We start from the raw sequence: 26,107 nt of genomic DNA on the forward strand, positions 1-26,107 counted from the left end.
TTCACCTAACGGTTATTTGTATCACCTAAAACTAATCGAGTTAGATATGAGATTTTATATATAACAAGTAAGGGAGGGCTAAGTTCGCATGTAACCGAACATTTGCTACTCTTGCAAAGTCAAATGGTATACTCGTTTGAGATTTCTTTGTGGATTGACTGATATTCTCGGAGATGGTCAACTATAGGCACTGGGGTCCACATATTTAGTACTTAGGGGCTTAAACAGATTTGGTTCGATTTAGACAATTTTTGGCCACAAGGTGGCATACTTTAATCGCATTATTCACGCAAAGTTTTATCCCGATACAGTCATTGTTGCCTGATTTGCATAGTGGAAAGTGAAAGGATCAGATGGAATTTAAAATGGTGTTATATGGGAAATAGGCGTGGTTGTTGTCCGATTTCGCACATTTTCGCACAGGCAAAGATGGTAATCACTTGGTGCCAGGTCCGGACTATAAGGTGGGTGCATTAGAACCTCCCATCCGAGCTCCAGGAGCTTCTGGCGAGTCACTAAAAACGTGTGTGGCCTGGCGTTGTCCTGATGGAACACAATTCGACCTCTGTTGATCAGAGATGGCCTCTTCTGGATGAATGCTGCCTTCAAGCGGTTCAGTTGTTCACAGCAGAGAGCCGAATTGAGCGTTTGGCCATAGGGGAGCAGCTCGTAGTAGAAGATTCCTTGCCAATCCCACCAAACACACAGAAAAACCTTCCTGACCGTCAATCCGGTCTTGGCCACCGTCTGGGCCGCTTCCCCGAGCTTTGACCACGACCGTTTGCGCTCGATCTTGTCGTAGGTTACCCATTTTTTATCGCCAGTCACAATGCGCTTCAGAAACGGGTCGATTTTGTTGCGATTCAGCAGCGATTCGCAGATGGAAATTCGGTCCATCATGTTTTTTTGCGTTAGTTCGTGTGACACCCAAACATCGAGCTCCTTTTTGAATCCAAGGTTATGCAAATGGTTCCAAACGGTATTCTAGCTTATCTTTAGTTCCTCAGCAATTAAATAAGTGCTCACGTGACGGTCTGTTTCCACTATTTTCATGATTTTATCGCAATTTTCGACGACAGGCCTCCCGACGCGTGGTGCATCTTTGACATCGAAATTACCGGAACGGAACCTTGCAAATCACTTTTGTGCTACACGTTCGTTTACAGTATCGGGCCCATAAACTAAATTAATGTTTTCAGTCGCTTAGGCTGCTTCTTCACTTTGATCGAAGATTAATTGTAAAATATAGCGAATTTTCTCTTTGTTGGTGTCCATCTTTGACGAGCTGAGTAAATCAATCGAAAAACTGTCAAAGACAAACTTTTAGCGCGAATAAACACGTTTTCAGCGCCGTATAGTATGACATGATGCGACACGTAACACTAGTACTATGGACAATAACGCCATCTCTTAGATAAAAACCGAACGAACTTTTTACTTGAACTAATATTTAGGACTGTGTCATAAGACAAAGTTAATTTTTGTAATAACTTTTGTAATCATTTTTTGTAATAAAGTTTTTCAAAAATTTCTGCTTTGAATATTGAAAACGTTTAATTTGCTCTAAAACTAATTATATAATAGGCAACAACGCCAGCTTAAAGGCTAAAATTTATTAGCTGTTGGCTTTTGTAGAAAATCAATATAACCCAGAACTAAAAGTTGTTGGCTTTAACAAATTAATTCTTTAAGAGTTAAACAATTCTGCGTCCTACCACTTTCACTTTGGCAAAAATCTACACAAGCTCCATGCTGTTCAAAAATTCTTCCAGTAAGAAAAAATATGTGAAACTGCTTGAGACTGCAAGCCAGGGTTATTAGATAACCGCAGCCGCTACATCTGCGCCCCACCAATTGACAGCACACGCTAAGCGAAAGACAGCGCTTTTAGCGGTACATTCGCGCGTATGCCAGTTGCAAGTTTGGTTGCGGGGCAACCGCTATCATCAGCGCCATGCTAAGCCTAGCCAAGTAAAACTTTGTTGGCGTTGCAATTCTCTGTTTATTCATCTGACTTTCTACCGAGTTGCTGACGCTTTAGTTGTCGTACCATAAGCTAAACCTACATGTTTTTGTTGTTGCTTCGTTGTGTATTGTTGAAGTTAGTTTATTTTATACGAAAATATTCTGTGCTGCAAAACTCAAGTGCATTCAACTGTTCACTTCAAGTAATTCCACTTTTGCCGTTCTTCGCTTTTATCTTGCAATGTCTTGTGTTATTATTGTTGTTGTTGTTCTGAGTTGTTCAGATGTGACATTGCATTGTCATTGCAATGCGATTTCCTCCGTTGCGGTTTTATGTTCGCCTTTTGGCGGTTACCACCCCTTGTTTTGTTGTAGTTGCATATATATACTTTTATTTATTTAGTTGTTTGTTGTAGATTGTTATTGCTGTAATTTCATTGTTGTTGTTTTGTTTGGCAAGTGTATAAACACACATACACACACTCTCCTAGAAATCCTAAACTATAACTATGGTCTTTTTCTTCCAAAGTCCTTGGTGGTTGGCTGGCCTCAGTATAAAAGACTTTAGTGGCTTAGTTGTTGTTGTCATTGTTCATTCTATTTTCTTTTTTACTTTGCTTGTTCCAAGGTTCCTTAAGTACTTATTGCACTCATGTCAGTCCGTATTGAGGCCACTGCGTGCTGTTAAAAAACATGCATTGTTGTTGCTTTTTAAAAAAGCTGATGTCATTTAAAGAGATTTTCTGGTTTCTTGTCTTGCCAATGGTACTTTAGTGGTGGAACAGTTGAATGTTCGCTTATTTTTGTGTAGATCTAAATATAAAACGTTTGCAATTTACAATAAAATAATATAATAAATTTGTTAACTTGCTGTTTCTCAAATGGGTAATGAACTTGAACTAAGGTTTATTTACGCAGATATCAAGAAGAAACAATTTGGAAATGAACGTGAGATAATCATTTTACCTCCTACCCACAAAAAGCGTCATAAAGGGCTCACGAGGTTATTTTTGTTAACATTAAGCTCTTTGAAAGCTTTTAAATCACATAACCTTTATTACACATACCTCGAAAGCTTATATTAAAATCGAAAATTAGGAAAAAATCTACACCATCTTTTTATTCTTTTTAAGGAAATTAAAGAAACATGGTAAGCCTTTATTCTGGAGCTTATTCTTCATCATTACATCCCAACATACAAAAAAAAAATATAACATGTTTTAGAACAAAAAAAACACTACAAATCAGTATTCAATATATTTTTTGATGAACATGACATATATTATGAAACCCAATCATGGTTTGTAATATTTATCGCACTAAAGATAACTAAAAATATTTCTTTTATTAACATTTTGGTATGCAAACACTCTGTGCTAAAATCCACAATCGACCGATTGACCTAATCTCAAATATATGGAAACCATTACCAAATTGCTTCTTGGTGCCCAGTCATTCAACATATCCTCAGGATCTGGTATTCAGCCTGCTTATGATATCTGAACAACAAAGGAATATCTTGAGCCATTCGTAATTTCGTTGATAATTAATCATGAGGCTCGTTAAGAAATGCTGCAATCCATTGAACAAAAACGATCATAAAAAGTCATTAAAAACTTAGTTTTAATAACAAAAAACCGCGCTCATGATTTTAAAGATTTTATTGGGATATACAAATCATATGAACGGAATATTTATTCAGGCCGAAAAGCTGAAATTCTTGGTGAATTATCGGTGAATAAATGTCCTGAAGCCAACAAGCCTGAGAAGTCAAATAATGTGATCGAAGATAACGAAGAAAAGGATCCTACTTTTCATTGCAAACCGGTAGATAACAAATTTAAAATTGATAAGGTTAATACATTTTTAACGAAAATTGGCTGACCTCCAATCAAAATCAAGAGAGTCTCAAGTAATAAAGATATTCAAAAAGTTTTAACAAATGTTGTGAGTAAATTCAAAGATAATATTAACAATATAAATAGTGAAATTGATTAAAAAGAGCTTTTACTCAATAACTTTAAATCTGCTTAGGATTTAGTTCGAATATCATTTTATTTAAAACAGGAATTGCAAATAATTCAATTATGTTTTATAATGAATAGAAAAAAATATGGGGTAAGAAAATTATGGATTTTTAATACTTAAAGAATAGGAAATTCCAGTTATAATCTGGCTTTGAAATATTAGTAGCGGGTATTCAATACATTCTGGTGGATTAGGGAATTCCCGTCTTAAGTATTTCTTTGAAACCAATAAGTGGGTATTATTCATATTTTTCTACCACATTCATGGTAATTCATTGCAAGCAAAAAGTAAGACCATCATGCCATCATAAAAATGAAATATAAGCGCGCTATACCGGCAGCGCTGACCGCCCGTTTTTTTTTTTTGATTAATCTAATCGCGATCAGTCAAATTTTTTTGCGGATTTCGTTACTTTAATGTTTATTGCAAAATACTAAAAAAAAAATCTTTAATTTTTTGAGGGAGAAGTCATTTTCATTTCTTAACTTAAAAGTTAATTAACAATTTGAAAAAAAAATTATTTAAATTCATACATATTTTTTCAAAGCACAAGTATTGAACTATAACTGCTGAAAATTTCATTAAAAAATCACCAATAGTTCTCTAATTATTAATTTTTTAACTAAGGTCCACTTGACGTGTTTTTACTCACATATAATGGGTGATCTAGGTATAGTTACTTTTTTCAATCACCATTTTTTGGAAGATCACGCGTGAGTTGTGTCTAGCTGTCATGTTATTTTTGTTCAGTATTATTTGGCATTTCATGGAAAGATTTTCGCTTGAACAGTGTTTACAATTCGTTCAACTTTATTACGGAATTCACGTTCAGTAAAGAATGTGCTTCGCGCGCTTCGCTCAACTTATGGTCAACATAACTTACATTCTGAGTGTACTATTCGCAACACTATCACCCATCTTGAAACCAAGCATTCATTATTGGATAGTGTTAGACCGAATAGATCACATCCAGCACGCAGTGAATAAAATATAGCCGCCGTAGCTGAGAGTGTACACCAAGACCGTGGAGAGTCGAAACGGCGCCGTTGGCAGCAACTCGGTGTGACGTATGCAACGACGTGACGCATTTTACGTGGAGATCTTGAATTCAAATACTACTACAGCTTGGAGAAGAACTGAAGCTGCTCGACCGTCCCCAGCGATATCGCTTCGCGCTATGAGCTCCAAAAAGATCCGACGTTTTCAAATTTTGTGCAGCGATGAGACCCATTTCTAGCACAATGGATATGTAAACAAGCAAAATTTCAGCAGTTTGGACGAAGAGCAACCTGAAAAGATTAAAGAGCTGCCATTTCATCTAGAAAAACACCGTTTTGGTGTGGTTTGTGAGCCGATGGAATCATTGGTCCATAATTCTATAAAAATGATGCCGGTGAGAGCGTAATCGTCAAAAGCGCGCCATGATAACCGACTATTTGATGCTGAAATTGAAGCTCGTGATCTGGGCGACATTTGGTTTCAACAAGACGGCGCCACTTCCCACACATCGCATCAATCCATGGATTTATTGAGAGAACACTTCGGTAAGCAGATCATTTGACGTTTTGGGCTTGTCGATTGGCCACCGAGATTATATGATATCACACTGTTAAACGTTTTCCTGTGAGGATGTGTAAAGTTTAAAGTCTATGTGGACAAGTCAGGTCTTGGTGCAAAACATCATGCGTGTCATTCGCCAGTTACGAGTCGAAATACTCGAACGAGTCATCAAAATTTGGACTAAACTCTACATTCGAAAGAGATAATCTTCAAAAAATAAATGCCAAAAAATGTTCTTTCGAATATTCCCCATTAAATTAAAATTTTGTGTGTTCTTTTCTTTAAAAAATTAGGGAACCTCGAAATGGTTCACCTTTTAATATGTAGAACGTGCTTGCTATCATTAGGAGATGGAAAATAAAGTAACCTTAAATTTATTGTTCAGATAGTTATCGTCTTTTTAAGGTTTTAAACTCAAACGCTATTTGAGTGTTGTACTTGTCACTTAGTTTATTATCTAAAGTGCTAGTTTATGCTCTCCATTATTGACTGCATCTATCGGATCTGGCCAGAGATATGGTAACTGAGGCGCTACGAATAGGTTTTCATAAAACTCCCTTAACTGGCGCTTGTGTTTGCGGTGGTAAAATCGCTTTCCAAGTATCGGCTAAGAATCAAGTATTAAATAATTCTTCGAACTCTGCCTTTTCACAACAAACGTACTAATCTGCGTCTATACAGAAGTACATACCCCGCGTACTCTGGTGACTTATTTCATATGGTCGCTGCCGCACTGAAACGCAGACAACGAATTCTGAAACTGATAGTCGTGAAAACAATAATCCTAAAAACTCAAATTCAAAAAGCTCAGGCAAAGCGCTAGAAAGTCGCAAAAACAGCAATGAGATTTTTACAAAGGGAGAAAGAGTGTGGGAAAAAACGGCTGGTGAGTGACTTTTATTGAACCGGTAATCCATTGCGAGTGTTCCAGTTATCCTTCGGTAACGCTTTGAACGCAGTGCAGTTTTTATGGCGCACAGGATTTGTGCCATTTATTGTTGTTGTATTTCGATTTGTTGGATTTTTTATTATTGCTGTACTGCCGATTTGTGTTTGCTATGTCCAAAGCGCGTTTATTGTTTTATTTTTTCTATTTAATGCTTACATTTTTATAGACTCTCCATTTCTTATTTGAATTTAACTCGATTTTTTACCATGGTTTATATTTTTTGCTTCACAGATAGCGTCCACTGTTTGTCCATGACGGAAGTGCGTATACCGAAACACATCATGCGGCACGAGGACGCGATGTTGGGCTGCAAATACGATTTGGATGGCGAATCACTGTACTCGGTGAAGTGGTATAAGGACGGTTTTGAATTTTATCGCTATGTGCCGAGGGATATGCCGCCCGGACAAGTGTTTCCACTGCCGGGTGTTGATGTCGATGTACGTATGTTACTGTGTTTTTATTGCATTTGCGCGGATTTTACCCGCATTTTAATATAGTTCACACGCCGCTTACTTTCGATTTTCACTTCTACCGAGTGAAAAAGGGTTACATAAATGTGCATTTGAGAATTGAAAGGTTTTTTAAGTTAGAAGTAGTTTTCCATAACCAAAAATTATCTCTGAACAAAAAACGTTTGATTTCAATAATATCTATATAATTATTTTCAAGAGACTTCTGCTATGCTCAATTTCGAAAAATTATATTCTGTACTGTTTCAGTCTTATTTTATTTGAGACAAATTACTTAAATACACATTTTTTCAAGATCACTACAAGTAAATTTCAATTTTAGCCCAGAAAATTTTAACGTAAGCGTACGATACCTGTGTGTAGAATTTTCAAAACATGATTATTTTGCTTAAACTATGATTTATAGTCATAAAAATAAGATTCAAGTTAATATATAGTAAGCCCACCTTTTTCTCCTCTTCTTCTACCTCTCAACCTTTGGACGCGTTTTTCTCAAAACTACTTTTGGCGAGACAAAAAACTTTGATAATTTTTATCCGATCCACTTCAAATTTTGAGAATACCTTTAGAATTGGATTTTGCATAGAATTACATAGATAAAATACGATTGATTCAAAACTTTCTCTTATGGCTAGTTCATTACGAAATTATTAACTAAAAACTTAATTTTTCTGTTCAAATGCTTAAAATTTTTGAATGAAAAAATATTTTCAGATTTTCCTACATACTTCTGAGGGTATTCTCATGTAGATTAACAACGTTTATTTCATTTTATTCCAGGACGACAACTGTGAATGCTAAATGTCTCGCGCTTCACTTATAGTCAACAATATTAATCGAAACATTTTTTTTTCTCAGCGTTGTGTGAATAACTGATTTTATCACGAATAAAACTAATGCATTATCTGCACATGATTTTATACCCGCTAGAGTGGTTTCTGTATTATCTTTGGTTGATGTATTGTAAGTTTTTCAGATATCGTTTGGAAGTTCGAGGTAATATTCTTTAAGATTACAAAGTCACCCGCAAGTTCGCAAATCTTTATATTAGGTGTACAATTATAGGGCTAAGGGAAGTATTGACCGGATTTAACCCATTTTAGATTTATTTTTTATTTGAATCTCACACATTGACTGATATTTTCATTAAAAGTCAACTATATCTACTGGGGTTCACATATTCGTTACCTGAGGCTTGTACAGTGGCAAACCTCAGAGGCGCTATTTGTGCAAACTGTTGTTCGAATACAGTGATTGGTTCATGATTTGTATACTGGAAAATGAAAGAATCAGATGGAATTTAAAATTGGGTTGTATGGGAAGTAGGCGTGCTTGTAGTCCGATTTTGCTCATTTTTGCACTGTTACAAGGAATGTACAAATAATGTTATAAACTAAATGTGGTTGATCATCATCCAATTCTGACAACGGCTCTTGCATCCTGGGTGTAAAATTTAATGTCTTTGACGCTTTCAGTTATTGACTTATAGTCATTTTAGTAGTTTCTACCAAAACCGTTATATGGGGAGTGGGCGGGCTTATCATTCAATTTCATCTGTTTTCATGTTATCGCAAGAGGTGTCGAAATGATATGTCTTGGCCAAATATTGGTAATATACCTTGAAAATAGCTTTTTAAAAATTTTCAAAACACATCACTTAATAAGATTCGTTGTGCCAAAGTTCTGTATTTTAACTTAGTTTACGGCGCTTTATACGTTTTTAATGCCGTTTTGTGGGCGTATCAGTGGTCCGATTGCGCCCATCTACGAACACGTCCACTTTCTTTCCAAGGAACATGTGTACCATATTTCATCAAGAGATTTAATTTTTACTCAAGTTACGGCTTGAATGGGCAGACGGACGGACATGCAGCCACCTGCGATGTTTTCGTCATCCTGACCCTTTATGTATATATAACCCTATATCTTTCTGGTTCAGTTTTGGGTGATACAAACAACCAATAGGTGAAAAAAAATATTTATACTCTGTAGCCACAGGTTGCAGAAAATGATATCACATGTATCTCATTTGAGGTTTTTTTATACTCTCGCAACCTGTTGCTACAGAATATAATAGTTTTGTTCACCTAACGGTTGTTTGTATCACCTAAAACTAATCGAGTTAGATATAGGATTATATATATATAAATGATCAGGATGAAGAGACGAGTTGAAATCCGGTTTGTTTTTAAGTGGGCGTGGTCCCGCCTCTAATAGGTTTAATGTGCATATCGCCTAAACCGCTAATGCTATAATAACAAAATTCACTGGAAGCAAATGTTTTTAGAACTTCTACCAACAGTGTCAAAATAGTTGAAATCGGGTGGCAATTTCGCCCACTCCTCATATAACGGTACTGTTAAAAACTACTAAAAGCGCGATAAATCCAATAATAAACACGCCAGAGACATTAAATTTTATCTATGGTATGGTATGAGATGACTTTATAGGAACCGTGTTCAAAATTAGACAGTGGGCGTGGCACAGCCCACTTTTAGGTGAAACCCCATATCTTGGGATCTGCTTAACCGATTTCAACCAAATTCGGTGCATAACGTTCTTTTCATATTTCTATGTTATATTGCGAAAATGGGCTAAATCGGATTACAACCACGTCTATTTCCCATATAACACCATTTTCAATTCCATCTGATTCTTTCACTTTCCACTATGCATAGCAAGCAACAATGATTATATCTGAGTAAAGCTTTGCATGAATAATACGTTTAATGTATGCCACCTGGTGACCAAAAATTTTCTAAATCGAACCAAAACTGTTCAAGCCTCTAAGTACTAAATATGTGGACCGCAGTGCCTATAGTTGACCCTCTACCGAAAATATCAACCAATCCACAAAGAAATCTCAAACGAGTATACCATTTGACTTTGCGAGAGTATAAAATGTTCGGTTACATCCGAACTTAGCCCTTCCTTACTTGTTTTGATATAGTTTTAGTTGACGCTAACCAAAATATAATAATAAAATTAAGTATACGTTAGTGTTCTTAAATATAAGTCAAGAAGATGCCAAATTTTATTATAGTTTATTCACAATTTCTTCGAATAATGAATGTTAAATTCTTTCGCAACATTTTTTAAAAAAAAGTTTTCCCAGCACCTGAAGGCATTTGAATATTGCAAGTTGCAAAAGTATTTTATGTTCGGTTACACGCGAACTGAGGCTTTCTTACTTACATATCCATAATCTCCCTTCCGCTTTTTTGTCTTTTGAATTTCGCGGCTATGTGAAAGGTCTTGACATAACCTACAAAACAACGCTATGCATGATTAGTTTGGATATTGCGTTCAACAGTTATAGACGTGTAAACATGGAGTTCACTAACGCCGAAATTCGCGCTATTTTAAAGTTTTCCTTCGGTAAAGGCAAATCCGCTAGAGAAACGTTCCCTGAGATTAATGGTGTTTTGGGGGATGGTACTCTATCACTTCGAGCCGCGGAGGAATGGTTTCGACGATTCAGAGCCGGTGAAAACGACACCATGGATAAGCCAGCCGGCGGAAGACCTGTGACGACAAATACCGATCAAATCATGGAATACATCGAGTTAGACCGGCATATGGCATCTCGTGACATCGCCCAGGAGATGGGAGTTAGTCAAAAAACCATTTTGAACCATCTGCAGAAGGCTGGATACAAAAAAAAGTTTGATGTTTGGGTGCAGCATAATTTGACGCAAAAAAACCTTCTGGACCGAATCAACGCCTGCGATATGCTGCTAAAACGGAACGAACTCGTCCCATTCTTGAAGCGGATATTGACTGGCGACGAAAAATGGATCACATACGACAATATCAAGCGAAAACGGTCGTGGTCGAAGGCCGGTGAATCGTCCCAAACAGTGGCCAAGCCAGGATTGACGGCCAGGAAGGTTTTGCTGTGTGTTTGGTGGGATTGGAAGGGAATCATCCACTATGAGCTGACGCTTAATTCTACCATCTACTGCGAACAACTGGACCGCTTGAAGCAGGCGATCGACCAGAAGCGTCCAGAATTGGCCAACAGGAAGGGTGTAGTGTTCCACCAGGGCAACGCCAGACCACACACTTCGTTGATGACTCGTCAGAAGCTACGGGAGCTCGGATGGGAGGTTTTATCGCATCCACCATATAGCCCGGACGTAGCGCCAAGTGATTACCACCTGTTCCTGTCCATGGCGAATGCCCTTGGTGGTGTGAAGTTGAACTCAAAAGAGGCTTGTGAAAAGTGGCTGTCCGAATTCTTCGCAAATAAGGAGGGGGGCTTCTACGAGGAAGGTATTATGAAGTTGCCGTCTAGATGGAAACAGATCATCGAACAAAACGGCGCATATTTTAACTAAATCCGATCACTGTAACACTTTTTATAAAGCATTGAATGAAGAGCAAAAAAGCGGAAGGGAGATATTTGACAACCTTATATTTGGGCCAGTATGTTAGATAACTTGGTGACATTAAGTGGGAACTATTGTACTGTGTTTAATATACAAAAGAGAAAAAAGAGAAATGACATCGGCGCATATCTTCATCCCGCTTCCATACAAAATTCATACGATTAGATGTGAGAGAACTAAGTGAAATTAGAGAATTAGAATAATTTTACAAAATATATCCCTCAGCTGCCCGAATATATACCCTTAGTGAAATTTCATTTTAATCACTTTTTATTGTGAGCCACACGAAAAAATAAAAAAACCGATAATGTGTGGCCACGTTCTAGCGAGCAGGGTTGCAAATAATGCATTAAAAAATAATTTAATTCACATTTGAATTTTTTTCTTTTGTAATCCCATAAACCGGACTATTTAAGTTTTAACCCCAACTACCGGTTCAAAAAATATAAATGAAAAATTTTAGTCCCAAGTATATTACTAAGATTTAGGCGTACTTGATGCAAATTGAAAAAATAACACATTTAATTTTTAATCCCTAATGTTTCGGATTGAAAACTAAACATCTAATTTTTAACCCCAACATCTATTCCTTTTTAAGAGCAGAGTTTTCCGTAGAAATCAAAGAATTCCCATTTGTACATATATATGTTACATAGTTGCAACATATTCGAGTAATGTAAAAAAAAATTCTCCTATACAAAATTAAAAATAAAATTTTAATATTTTAATCCCGATGTTGTGATTAAATATTAGATTTTCCCAACATCGCAATTAAAAAATGAAAATGTTTGAATTATAAAATATGCAACCCTGGTAGCGAGTATTAACCTGTTGTAGAAAAAGTGGCTTGAAAAAGTTGTTAAAAGGAAAAGTTTAGAAGTGCCTTTGTGCGTGAATTTTGCGGAGTGAGACATTGCTTGAGTCAAGTAAAGCAAATTTCTCCTTTCTTAAATACCGCAAAAAAGTATTTGAAGCTTACGACAGTTTCAAGGCTTGCGTCAAGTTCCAAACTAAAGGCAAACAAATTTTTTTTCACCCGCTTGAAAGCCATAAACACATACATGGTTGCGGTTGTGGCAAGCAAGAAAGCTGCAACAGTTGACTGCTTAAGAAAATGTTTACGCGCGTAAACATATGATGCGGAAATTGTCGGTAAACCAAGGTGTATAATAGGCTAAGAATGGATTAGTCCAGAAATTGTTTAGCACTGGGGTAGTAGTGGTCCGGTAATTTCTGACTAACTATTAATGTATAAAATAATATTGGTATTGAAAATTTAATACAAATGGTTAATACTGTTAGTAAATCATAGCCTCATGGTATGGAGTAAAATATAATATATGTTGTTTTCGATTAGCGTAGCGTCAAATAAGTCTCTTAATATGATCAAAAGTGACAATCCAGAAAATCCCTTACCCTATTTAGTCTTCTCCTTTTTAAGAGCAGAATTTTCTGTAGAAATCAACGAATTCCCATTTGTATATGTATATGTACATAGTTGCAACATATTCGAGTAGGTGTGACAGAATGTAACGGAAAGTTCACTAATACAATAAAGAAAGTTTAACTTTTTGTATTAAGTTTGTTCGAGTAGATATGCAAGCAATAATACCATGGAGGCAAAAGTGTTACTGACAGTCCCAAGTTTTCAACAATACCTACAACGCACGTAACTACCAGTAAAGAAATAAGTCTGCAATTTTTTGCTAAACTGTCAAGTGGCACAAGTGTTGCTTTCATTTAAGTGGGAGTGGATATGGATTTTTTGCTGAAATTTCTTGGCATCGAATTTCTCGCTGTAAAGGGGAGGCAATTCTGATCCAATATATGGTTAAGCTTATTTAAAAAAAAAATTACATACATTTTACGTTTTCAAATAATTTTTGCCTTAGTAATAATAAAATAATTCTACTGATTTTTTGTTTGCAGCTGCTCAACTCAACGGATAATGTGGTAGTGTTGCGACGCGTCACTTTACAGTCAACAGGACGTTATCGCTGTGAAGTTTCCGGTGAAGCCCCCTCCTTCCAAACAGTTTCGGGGCATGAGGACTTGATTGTTGTCGGTAAGTTAATGCCTGTTTATTGATTTTGTAATATTTTTCATTGCTTTACCTATTGTAATCTGCATTTTTTGTCTTTGAAAATATGGTATGAATAAACAACAGTAAATTACACATAAAACTTTATTTGCATTTAAAAAACCGTCCTGTGAATTAACGCAAGATTGGAATTTCTACCGTCAAGATAGCCATATCGTAACATGAAATATTAGTATTAAAAAGCTAGTGCTTCTCAAACCGTATCATTTGCTCTGATATGATATGATCTTCCTGAAAATGGTTGGACTTCTTAAGCAAGATTAATTTCAGCTCAAAATTTGGATAATCTTTCTAAGTGTAATGAAATATTTATGTAAATACAAAACACTAAGAGAAGAGAGTATGAAATACATTTGGTGGCAGTTTAGTAAGCTATAGTAGCTAGAAAAGTATGAAATATACATAAACGTCCTTTTAGGTATCTTGTTCACATAATTAGAATAAGGTCAACGATTTCTTCATCATATTGAGTAAATAAGTGATGCGGAACAAAATAACTAATTTTCATTACAATTTTATTGAGAACTTGAACGTTTTAAATCATACATTGATCCAATTAAGAGCACCCCTATTACTTTAAGGTGAAATATTCAACCTTTTACAAAAGGTTGTGAACTATTGGGTAACTATAACTATATTCGTTCGTTTTTTTTTTATTTGGAACGTGCGTTTAAGAAAAATATGCACAATACTATTCAAGTATTGCCCATCTGAAGCTATAACATATTTGTATCTTTCGGGCAATTTGTAAATTCCATCCCATAAGAACTGCGCCAGCTTGGGGCCAAGAATAAATCAAACGAATTTTTGATACCCTGTTCTGATATGAACCGTATTCCAGGGCATCCTGCATCGACCGGAAAAATGTCAGAAAGGACAACATGAGGCCGAGCGTTGTCATGATGGAAAGTGATTGCCTCGAGTCTGGTCGCAAGTTAATTCGCAAGGGTATTTCGGTAATAGCTCGCTTTATTTTGATGAATTTTTGTCAGTAGTGTTTCCTGTAAATGGTTGCAGCTCTTCTGATCCCATAAAATGCAGGGCATTACCTTGGCGTCAGGGATATTCGGGATTGCCGTTGATTTCGATCGATACTTCATCTCCAGTCTCAATCCGCTGCAATTCGTCTTCTTTTAGACGTGACATGCAATCGTCTTTCAAAGTCTCTTGGCTTCAGTTTATATAACACCCAATTTCCTTGCTTTTGAATGTTTTGAAATGGCTTGTAGAGTGATTCGCAAAGATCCTGGAAGATTTTCTTTTGTTTGGTAACAAACTCCTTTGATTAGTTCAGTTCCTTCTCTTCAAATTTTCTTAGTTGCCCAGGAGGTTTTTCGTCTTTCAAGCTAAAATCAACACTTTTAAATAGTGTAAACCACTTTTGGCATTTTCGGTTGAGGTTTTCTTCATATTAATGTAATGAAGAAAACCTTCTTTCAAAAACACTTTCTAAAGCCCAAAGTTCGACTCATATGGGTGAAAAACAAATTGTTGTTGTTTACGCTTCGAATGAAAGACAAATACTAGAACAGACGCACAAGGGCGGTAGCTTTCCATGCATAACGTATATTCGGAATATTGGAACAATGATTATAGAAACATTATAAAATATCTATCATTATTAAATAATGTGCTAGAAATGCAGAGAATAAGAAATTATAGGAATGTAGCAACATTGCAATAAATCGCTCTAATTTAAAAATTTAACCGCACATGCAGATGAATGTTTCAATTAATTTGCGGTAACACAGCCAATTAAGTTTCGGCGCCACACATACTAACTGGCAGCAGACAATTCGCCAGCGAATATATAGTGCTTCGAGAAAATATGCGAAGAACTTGGAAAAATTCTACAGTTTTTTTAAATACATGCTGCCAGCTTCGCGCATTCCATACATAAGTTTAGAAAATAAAAGTAATAAAACAAGTAAGGAAGGGCTAAGTTCGGATGTAACAAACATTTTATACTCTTGCAACTTGCAAGAATCAAAGCCCGGGAAATTCCTCCAGGTGCTTGAAAAACTTTATATTAAAATAAAAAAATGTTGCGAAAGAATTAAATTTCCATTATTCGATGAAATCGTGAACATATTACAATCAAGTTTGATATACTCTTGACCTATATTGCAGGTCATAAACTTAGACCTAGTTTTATTGTTATATTATGGTTCACGTCAGATAAAATTATATTAAAGCAAAACCAAACCTTAATTTCGGTTGCACCGAAGACATTAACCCTTCACAAAAACAAAGGCCATACAATTTGTAAGGCATCTGATATAGTGATCTGATCTGAACAATTTCTGCGCAGAATACATTGTTGCCTTAAAAAACAACTCGTGCCTAATTTCGTGGAAATACTTCGTCAAATGAAAAAGTCTTCCATGCAAGCACTTGATTAAGTTCGTTCAGTTTGGACAGCTATATGCTATAGTGATCCGATCTTGCCTTAGAAAAAAACTCATGTCAAATTTCGTGTAGATATCCCGTCAAATAAAAAAGTTTCTGATACAAGTCCTTTATTCCGATTGTGCAGTTTGTATGCCAGCTATTTGCTATATTGTGTGGTTATCAAATTACTCTGGCTGTTTTAAACTTTTGAGTTTTTGCTTAATATTATTTGATAAACATAAAGATTTTTTTAATTCTGATGAAGATATTGCCTACCGAGGCGAAACTATTGCTCACTGTAGCACAGTGCATTAACACCCCAAGTGGAGCCACATCCCCTGACAAGACCCTGTTCCCAGGCCAGACGACTGTGTGTCCTACGGTGGCGGAAGGGTATCAGATTTTTATTTTTGTAAGGAAAGATAGCTCGTCAACACTGTTTCATAATGTCAAAATAATATTATTTGTCGCTACAACAACAATCAGCCAAAAAGGCTATATTTTTCCTGCTATGAACACTAGTCCATCGATGTTATACATTTTTCTATCTACATATTTATTTCCTTTTTAGTGAAACTTCACAAAATCAATCTGTAAATGTACATATGTGTTTAATTAATTTACGAAGTACTGATAAATCGGCGGAAAAATTAAATTACTTTTCTCTTTGGCGGCAGATCCATTTTTTATTTATTCAGTCTACCAGATTTACTATTTTAAAGTTCAGTAGTTTCGTAATTGATTGTGATTCGTCGTTATATGCTATAGAAAGGTTATTCTTCATCCGGGTGGAAATATACCTCCAACATTAATTAAGGTAATTTTGTGCTCCATTACAGAACTTGAATCGCTTACCATTTGATAAAACGGTTAAAACCTTTAAATATCTCTCAGAATATTAAATATTTGCCTTTTCTTCATTCTTTTTATTTTGGTATCTATTCTTTTTATGTAACCTGCTTTAGCTCATCTTTTGTGAAAAAAATACGTGGTTCAGGGTATTAAGAATATGAATTTCTCTTAAGCAATGGTGCTCTTAACCGTTTTATCAATTTCAGTTTCGTTACTTTTTAACACAGTAATCTCAGCTCATAATTTCCTCTATTTAACAATCTTAGCAAATGATAAAAGAATTGTGATTTAAACCATGAACATAGTTTGGTTAATAATTACTTAGTGCTCTCCTTCAAAATTAAATCTTTCTTCTCTTTTGTAGTGGTGTAAGTGTATTGAAAGAGCGACAAGTTGTATCATGAAGATAATTAGTTTACAATGAATAGTATTATTGAATTTTATTCACAGAACACAACATGTGTCTTAAGAGCAGCTTAAATAAGTGAGTATAACGTTTGCCTTTACATTATCGGAAAGACATAGGCTTCTGCTCTTTTTCTTTCTAAAAATGTTGCATTAAAGGGCCCAAAGGCATTAAATTTCCTTAAGAAATTTAGAGTTTTTCACTCTTTAGCTTATTTAAAAGCTGCCAATATCTTTTGTAAGAAACAAAAAATCGATAATTATATGCAAATTCCGTACACGTGCACACACATCGGCATAAAGAGCGAACGAGTTGACGTTCGTAGCTAGTCTAGCGTTTAATCTATGGCAGCTGAATGAATACATGACGGAGAAGATATACATACTTGTACACCAACACCGAGTGTATAGTAGAGAGATTTCGACTTAAAAATTAGATACACACGCATATGTACGTATGTAAAAAGGACATTTGCCTGTATATGCATATACAAATTGCTGTACATTAATATTGTAATGTATATGTATTTACACGAATTTGTTATTATTGCATATGCTTTGTATTATTACACCGCATTGCTTGTCCAAGCACCACACAAAGAAATTACATGGAAATGTACATACTTTTTACATTTGCATATATAGGTTGACAGAATGCAATTGTTGCTACATTAAAAATGTTAGCAACGTATAACAAAAGCCTCTGTGAATTCTAAGTCTCAGTGGCTCAGTATAATAAGAACAACAACGACAGCTGTGACAATAATAGTAGCAACGACCAGGCGCTACTATGCCTTGATATGTGTTCTATGTTTGTATGTGTGCAACAATACTACGCCTACACACACACACTGACAATGTAGCTCAGCACATGGCTGAACAGTGCAATGCCGCAGCACTTCGCATCAAGTACGGATGGCATTGTCTGACCTGGATGGTTGCCATTTAGGTCAAAATGAAAATCATTGAAGTTTTCTACTTTTGCCCTCTTGCATACACACACACGCATACAATTGCGTTCACTTATACACATGCTCATATTTGTGACAGTTGTTGTAGTTGTACGCTCGGCTATCCATATGTCGAAGTGACATATGAAACTCAGTCCAATGGTTTGTGCAAAAATAAACATAGCTGAGCAGAATGGTATGTACGAACGAGACCCACTGGGCGTATACGCAATACGGTTGTAACGAGATGAGCGCAGTGTGTCAGCAAAAAACCGAGAAAAAAAGAACCACAAAATGTGCAACATAAGTTTATGTCGGCTTGTCTTTAATGTACTTTTCTACAAAATGGGCAGATTTATTATATTGTAAAATAACATATACAGCATGTACTTGTGGGTTTGATTGCTTTGCTTACACTCCGTGTTCCTCTTTTACATGTAATTTATTTTGACTTTACAATTTTAATATTTATATTGAAGAATATGTTTACAATTCCAAGGAAAAACCAAATTTTGCCAAACGGAGCAATAAAAACAAGCGTGTACAGATATTATTTTGTTTTAGATATCTTACAAATATATGTAAAATTTAGTATTTGTAAAAACAATTTACTCGTACTCTTATACATATATATGTGTCACACAGCTGATCCTATTTCGTAATACATTTAATATTCGCTTAAAATTTGACTTTTTATACTCTCGCAACATGTTGCTACAGAGTATAATAGTTTTGTTCACCTAACGGTTGTTTGTATCACCTAAAACTAATCGAGTTAGATATAGGGTTATGTATATATAAATGATCAGGATGAAGAGACGAGTTGAAATCCGGGTGACTGTCTGTCCGTCCGTCCGTCTGTCCGTCCGTCCGTCTGTCCGTCTGTCCGTCCGTGCATCCCACTCCCCATGTAACGGTACTGTTAAAAACTACTAAAAGCGCGATAAATCAAGCACTAAACACGCCAGAGTCATTATATTTTAACACAGGGATCGTATGAGCTGACTTTATAGGATCCGCGTTCAAAATTAGACAGTGGGCGTAACACCGCCCACTTTTAGGTGAAAACCCATATCTTGGGATCTTTTTAACCGATTAAACCAAATTTGGTGCATAACATTCTTTTCATATTTCTATGTTATAGTGCGAAAATGGGTGAAATGGGATTACAACCACGCCTATTTCCCATATAACACCATTTTAAATTCCAGCTCATTCTTTCACTTTCCATAATGCAAATCAAACAACAATGATTATATCGGCGTAACACTTTGCGTGAATAATACGTTTAAAGTATGCCACCAAACTGTTCAAGCCCCTAGGTACTGAATATGTGGACCCCAGTACCTATAGTTGACATTTTACCGTAAATATCGGCCATTGTGTAAGATATATAATTGAAATTCATATAATAGATCAAATAAATGAGTATGCCTTTGTTTCAAAAATGGGTTGAATCGGATCAATAGTTCTTGTAGCCCACATATATCTAATATAAATATTTTTGAACTTCCGCGTGACTTTATACCGCATATGTGACTTATCTCAATGAAAATGAGAGAGCGTATTTTACTCATAACAAGATCAAATCGGGTGAAAATTTTCCTTAGCCCCCATGTAACTTATATCAGGATTTTCGAACATTCGTCTGACTTTACTCCATTTGATTGGTGATGGTATGTGAGGTACCTTAATGAAACAGTGGGAGCATTTTATTAGTCTGTGGTATTGGAAAAAAATTAATAAAATCGGGTTAATACTGCCCTCAAATTTCATATACTACTTATAATGCTTTTCGTTATTCTAACCAGTTTTATGGCGAATATGTCGGTCAGTGAGTATTAATATTTTTTAACTTCCCGCTAAGAAAATGGAAACTTTTCTAAAAATCGGGAAGATATTGGTTTCACCCCATTTTGCAAAAATCGAGTTCTCAACAGATCTCGACGTTCTGAGGGTCGAGGAAGCTTCCCCGAACATTTCTACGATGATGTCCGTATGTCTGTATGTATGTGTGTGTGTGTGTGTGTGGATGTATGTGACCCTCTTATAACTATTAAACTGCTCAACCAATTTGAATAAACTAAACGGCATTCCAAAGGGTTTCATTGCACTTGAATTTTGTGTAAGTTTGGACCCAATCGGACCAGTAGATTTCGAGAAATCTCAAAAATAAAAATTTTGAAAAATCTTTTTTGATTTACTTGCTAGATATCGAAAACGAAAAATTTCGAAGAGCTCAAAAGCAGTGAAAAAAGCGAAATTTGAACGTTAGCGTATGAAAGTAGAGGGAAGTTGCAGGGATGGCCCTTGAGGCCAACCGTTTTCCACATTTTTTTATATATAAAATTGCTTCAAAATAAGTTCTCGAGTATAGCTGAGCAATGTCAAAGTTAATAAATTTCTCTATCCCCAATATACATATGATTTCCGTTTTTCCACCTGACTTTACACCGTTCCGGTTGATCAACGTGATATTTGAACGAAATTAAGTGGACAAGAATTCTTAAAAATTATGTAGTTTGATGCTGAATTAGAATGAAATTAGTATATACTAAGTCTAAACCTCACACCTTCATATAGTGATTTCCGATTCTCTGTTAATTTAGCCTTCATGGGTAGACCCTTCAAAATAGGTACCATAGATCCCCCTGTTTTAGAAAGCGTTTAACAAAAGTAATTTACGGAGGGATTTTTCGAGAACTTAATTTCAATACAATGAAATAAACTACTAATTTCTAAAATATACATTACACAGTACAGTGACGAGCAATAGCAATACAAGGACTTACAAGGAAACAGTGAAAGAGAGCAGCACCTAGGATCCAACTTTTAACACCCGGACGGACTGAATTATATAAGTATTATCTATAAGTATTTTATATATTAATCTATTTATTATTAACTAATCATGCCTAGATTAAGTAGAAAATCTATATTACTAAGTCGTCGTCAGAATAGAAGACGTATGAGAGTTCTTCGTGCAAACTTTTTATAAAGAGATAGTCAGCAGTCAAAAAATACTGTAAGTCACGCTAATCGTAGATTAGATTCCGATGTACGTCTGTCCGAACAAATTATCTATACAAATCAACACAGAACCAGGCGGGAAAATCCGTAAATTCGCTCTGAAGAGCAAATAAGAGATACTCGAGGTCATAGGTCTCGGCGTGAAGACCCCGAGGCTCGATCTGTTGAGCAAGTTGCAAATACTGCTCAACATAGAACAAAGCGGCAAGATCCCCAAATTCGCTCTGAAGAGCAAATAAGAAATACTCGAGGTCATAGGTCTCGGCGTGGAGACCCCGAGGTTCGATCTGTTGAGCAAATTGCAAATACTGTTCAACATAGAAAAAGGCCGCAAGATCCGCAAATTCGCTCTGAAGAGCAAATAAGAGATACTCGAGGTTATAGGTCTCGGCGTGAAGACCCCGAGGTTCGATCTGTTGAGCAAATTGCAAATACTGTTCAACATAGAACAAGGCGGCAAGATCCACAAATTCGCTCTGAAGAGCAAATAAGAAATACTCGAGGTCATAGATCTCGTCGAGAAAATCCTGAGGTACGTTATGATGAACAAAGTAGGAACACTAGGGATCATAGAGAACTTCGCGCAAGAAATCCTGAGTATAGGAATTTAGAGCGCATTCGTGATCAAATGCAAAGGGAACATGCAAGAAGAAATCCTGAAATAAGGAGCGTGATAGAGAAACACAACGTCGACAGCTTAGTAGGAGGGGTATGAGGGAAGAAATTTTGAATCAGAGACGTCTTAGACAAGGTCAAGTTCGCCTTCGTAGAGATAACCCACTCAATTGATTAATTGAAAACCAAAGGCAGTCCCAACGAATCCCATTAACGAGAGAAAATAATGTTATAGAAACTGATAATCGTGGCAATTTAACAGATTTCAAAAACATTTATTTCCAAAATATAAATAAGGGCCCTACTGAAATATGTATTTGCTGCGGCGGCTTATGGTTTTCACACCAAGTTCGCAAATAAAATTTCGAAAGTATTGCGCAAGGTCACCCGAATGCTGCATCCGCCTTCTTTTTAATGCAAAAATTTCTTTCAGAAGATGGAAATTACAGTTTTTGTGCTACTTGCAAAAATGCGATTGTTAAAAAGAACGTTTACTTTCCTGAAATACCGGATTGTTTGAAAGGTTTAACCCCAATTGAGGAACGCCTCATAATGCCTAGATTGCCTTTTATGACAATCCGTCCGTTAGGATATCAAGGTCAGAGTTTGCTCAAAGGTGCTGTTGTTAATATACCAATTTCTGTTAACAATATTGTGACATCTCTACCGGGGTCCTTTAATCAGCTTTGAAATTCTTAGTGAATACCCCTCTGTGTCGTGAGCACAATATACATATTAGTGAGAACTGGATTTCAGAATTTAATAACCAAGAAGAAGTTCCATTTTTCGCATCTGCAGAGGATTCCCGATTGGTTCAATCTTTTCGTGCGGCACAAACTTCTCATGATAATCCCTCAGGTAATAATATTCCCACGGGTCTTTTACTTTCAGAGCTAAGTCCAGGCGGTCAAGAAACTCTTTTGCAATTGAATTAAACCATATGGCATCTGGTACTATGACAAATGAGGACATATCACTCATTGAAACTCGAGTAGTTAATTTCGAAGAAGTTCCCGATGATGCCATACATTTATTTTGGTCCAATGAAGAGACAAATAATTTCAATGCCCTTAAGCTCAGTCGAATCCCAACTGAAGCTATCCTTTCAATTGCAAAAGACTCAGTTAAAGGAATTGGTATACATGAAAATGGTAATATTTTGGAAAGAGTTAAACTTTTCAAAACTTCTGAAACGCAGGGACTGCCCTATGAATTGAAACTAAAAACCTCCGCCAAATATATGCTTACAGTGAACATAAACATGTGTGATGGCTTGGTTAATGGGGCAGCTGGACAACTTATGCAAATTGATTTCCATTGTTCTTTTCCAACAATTCTGTGGATTAAATTTTTGGAACCTTCTGTTGGTTTGATAGCACGATCAAAAAAGCCTCATCCTCTAGAAAGTTCTTGGACACCAATTGAAAAAGTTCTAAAATCTTTTCAATGTAAAAGAAATGAACAACTTTCAATTGAAAGAAATCAGTTTCCAGTTGTTCCGGCTGAGGGAATAACTATTCATAAAAGTCAGGGTGCCACATATAATAAAGTTGTAGTTCATACTCGACCCAGAATGCCTAGAGCTTCAATATATGTTGCTTGTAGTCGAGCTACTTCTGCAGAAGGTCTATTCATCATAGGAAATTTTATTCCTCCTAACAAGTTTTCTGAATCGGTTCCCGTATTTAGGGAACTGAGGGAATTGACCACAAATTAAGCTCTGACAACAAGTTTCAATTTTATGATTTCCCGAACATTAGGACATCAAATTTTTTTCCATAATGTTCAGAGTCTTCACGCTCACATTAGTGATATAAAAAGCGACTGTTTGATGCTATCTTCAGATATTTTATGTTTTGTAGAAACTTGGAGTTATCCTTGCGAAAGTTTTGATATACCAGGATTTACTCCAATTAACGAGCTGAGGATAGATAGCACGGAAACAAGCAACAGGAATAAACGGGGCATTATAATATATGCAAAGCATAGTATTGCTTGCTCTATAGAATCAAAAGCTGTAAAGAAAATTTATTCAGGCCGCAAAGTTTTAGAAGCGGTTTTATTTAAATGTTTCAATATTAATATTCTGGTTCTATATAGAAATTCAGCTTTCTCTGTCAGATAATTAATTGTAGAACTTCAGGAAGTCCTTACTTCTAAGTTAGGCAATCAAAATGTGCTAATTGTTGGAGATTTTAACATTTGTTTAATGTCTACAGGGACTGCAATAAGAAATCTGCTCCAATAAAAAAACTTTAGTTCCTTGCTTGGTGCAGAATATTCAACTACACCTTGCGGTACACAAATTGATTGGGCATTTTCAAACATGGATCCTTCCCGTGTAAATGCAATTACTTTTGAGACAGTACACAGCTGTCATGACAGTATTTGTGTCTCTATTTCGAACTAAAGTTTTCAGACTTAGTGCAATAGTTCTTCATTTTTTTTTTCCAAATATAATCGAATTGGAATGGTATAGCAATTTTGACAGTAGTTTTTAAGACAAATTTAAGAAAAATATGTAAATAATCTAATTAAGAAAATTTAAATTATATGTATAATTTGTTATTATATATGACATTATTGTATAAATATATGATAGAAATTAAATAGTATAAGGAAAAAAAATATAATTTGGATATATGTATAAGAATCTTTATAAAAATTTATGTTTAATATTGTAAATATTATATACAAATTAATATAATAATATTATATCATTTTTAAAGTTGTTAATATTTATTATTTTTAAGCTAAACATGTATAATAACATCGATATAATAAATAAAAAATGTTATTCATTGTCCAAAAACGATTTCTTTTCATACTTCTCAATACAGTTGTAATGCATTCTATATAAAATCAATTATAAGCATACAAAAAGCACAAGAACGATTTCTCATAATTTGAGTAAATTTAGTTTACAAATTGCTCTAATTATTTTCACTGTGAGTGAAAAGTAAATAACTAAGACAACAGTTCCTACTTCTAATTATTAAAATATATAAAGAAGTCTCAAACGAATATACCATTTAACTTTGCGAGAGTATAAAATGTTCGGTTACATCCCAACTTAGCCATTCCTTACTTGTTAGTTTTGGTTTTTTTTTTTTGAATTTTAACTCGAAGTTGCTGTGTTTCCTTGTCCATTAAGATATTATACACCTAACCACTTTAAATTTTGAGAAATAGAGCAATTTTCGGCCATCTAATTCATAGTTTTCGGTCACGTGGTAAAACCCTAGCGGCCATAATAGTCCAGTCATTTAAGCTTAAATTAGGTAAGAATCTCGGAATTCAGATACCCAGCTGTAAGTCTGTAAATACTTGTATATTGACACCCTAAAAGTTGTCTCAAAACCTACATATGGTAGGGTGTACGCAACTATTAAATTTCAAGGTCAAAGGTCACAAAAATCGGTTTTTTGCGCTTTTTTTGTAAATATGCTATTGGTATTTATTATCAATATTGTAAAATACAAATTTTGTTTAAAAATTTTTTTCATACGGTGAACCGTTTTCGAGATAGAGGGCTTAGAGTGCGCGGTCACAGCATCACTTCAGGTCAACCGGTGCCTCCGATTAAAAACGCGCCATATATAGTTGATGAACAATCGATAAATCAATGATTATAAATATTTGTCAATTTTTATTAACTATTATATTATATTTTATCATTTTCTTCATGCCTTAAATCTTTATCTATTCAATAATACTGATCACCGTTTCCTAAAATTAAAAAATAATGAAGGGAAAAACTTAAATCTTACTATAATTATATTCCCATTAACACTAATGACATTTTAATTAGAAAATAATTAAGTGCATCTTTTTTAAAATCTGTAAATTTGTAAATAATAGGACAAGATATTGATTTACTCATCATTTTAATTGGGCGTACACTGTCTTACGAACAAGAAATTTTCTTTAAAAAAGTTCGGAAAGGCAATGTAAAAACGGAGATATACTCGACTAAAAGTTTTGATAATTATCCTCATTCCAAAACACATATTTTATTTCTGCACACATTAAGTGGATGTGACACAACTTCTGCGCTTTTTAAAAAGGAAAAAAAAAACATTTTTAAAAGTTTTTGAGAAACTGACCAATTTGGATGAACTAGCTGCATCATTTGAGAAAGAAAATTGTTCGGCCCAGAGATTATTAGAGAGTGGAACTCAAACCTTATTGGCAGTCTATAATGCTCCGAAATCTGTGAAAAGTCTCGATCATCGTCGTTATATGCATTACGTCAAGTCTACAACACTTAATAAACCTGTGCAGCTTTCAAATATTCCACCAACAAGTGCAGCTGCTCATCAACATTTCGAACGTGTATATTATCAAGTTCAAACTTGGTTAGGGCATGATTTGGAACCCCAGATATGGGGTTAGGC

At 35.3% G+C, this 26,107-nt stretch overlaps 1 protein-coding gene across 1 annotated transcript in view; it reads left to right on the forward strand.

Annotated features, from left to right (window-relative positions):
• beat-IIIb (beaten path IIIb) overlaps window positions 1-26,107 on the forward strand; it is a 73,657-nt gene that overhangs the window by 34,807 nt on the left and 12,743 nt on the right. The window contains exons 3-4 of the mRNA XM_036375412.2: window positions 6,734-6,942; window positions 13,296-13,431. Coding sequence (XP_036231305.2) covers window positions 6,734-6,942; window positions 13,296-13,431 — 345 coding nt within the window. The remainder of the gene's footprint in view (window positions 1-6,733; window positions 6,943-13,295; window positions 13,432-26,107) is intronic.

Source organism: Bactrocera oleae, chromosome 3, assembly GCF_042242935.1.
Source record: "Bactrocera oleae isolate idBacOlea1 chromosome 3, idBacOlea1, whole genome shotgun sequence".
In the NCBI taxonomy this organism is placed as follows: Eukaryota; Metazoa; Arthropoda; class Insecta; order Diptera; family Tephritidae; genus Bactrocera; species Bactrocera oleae.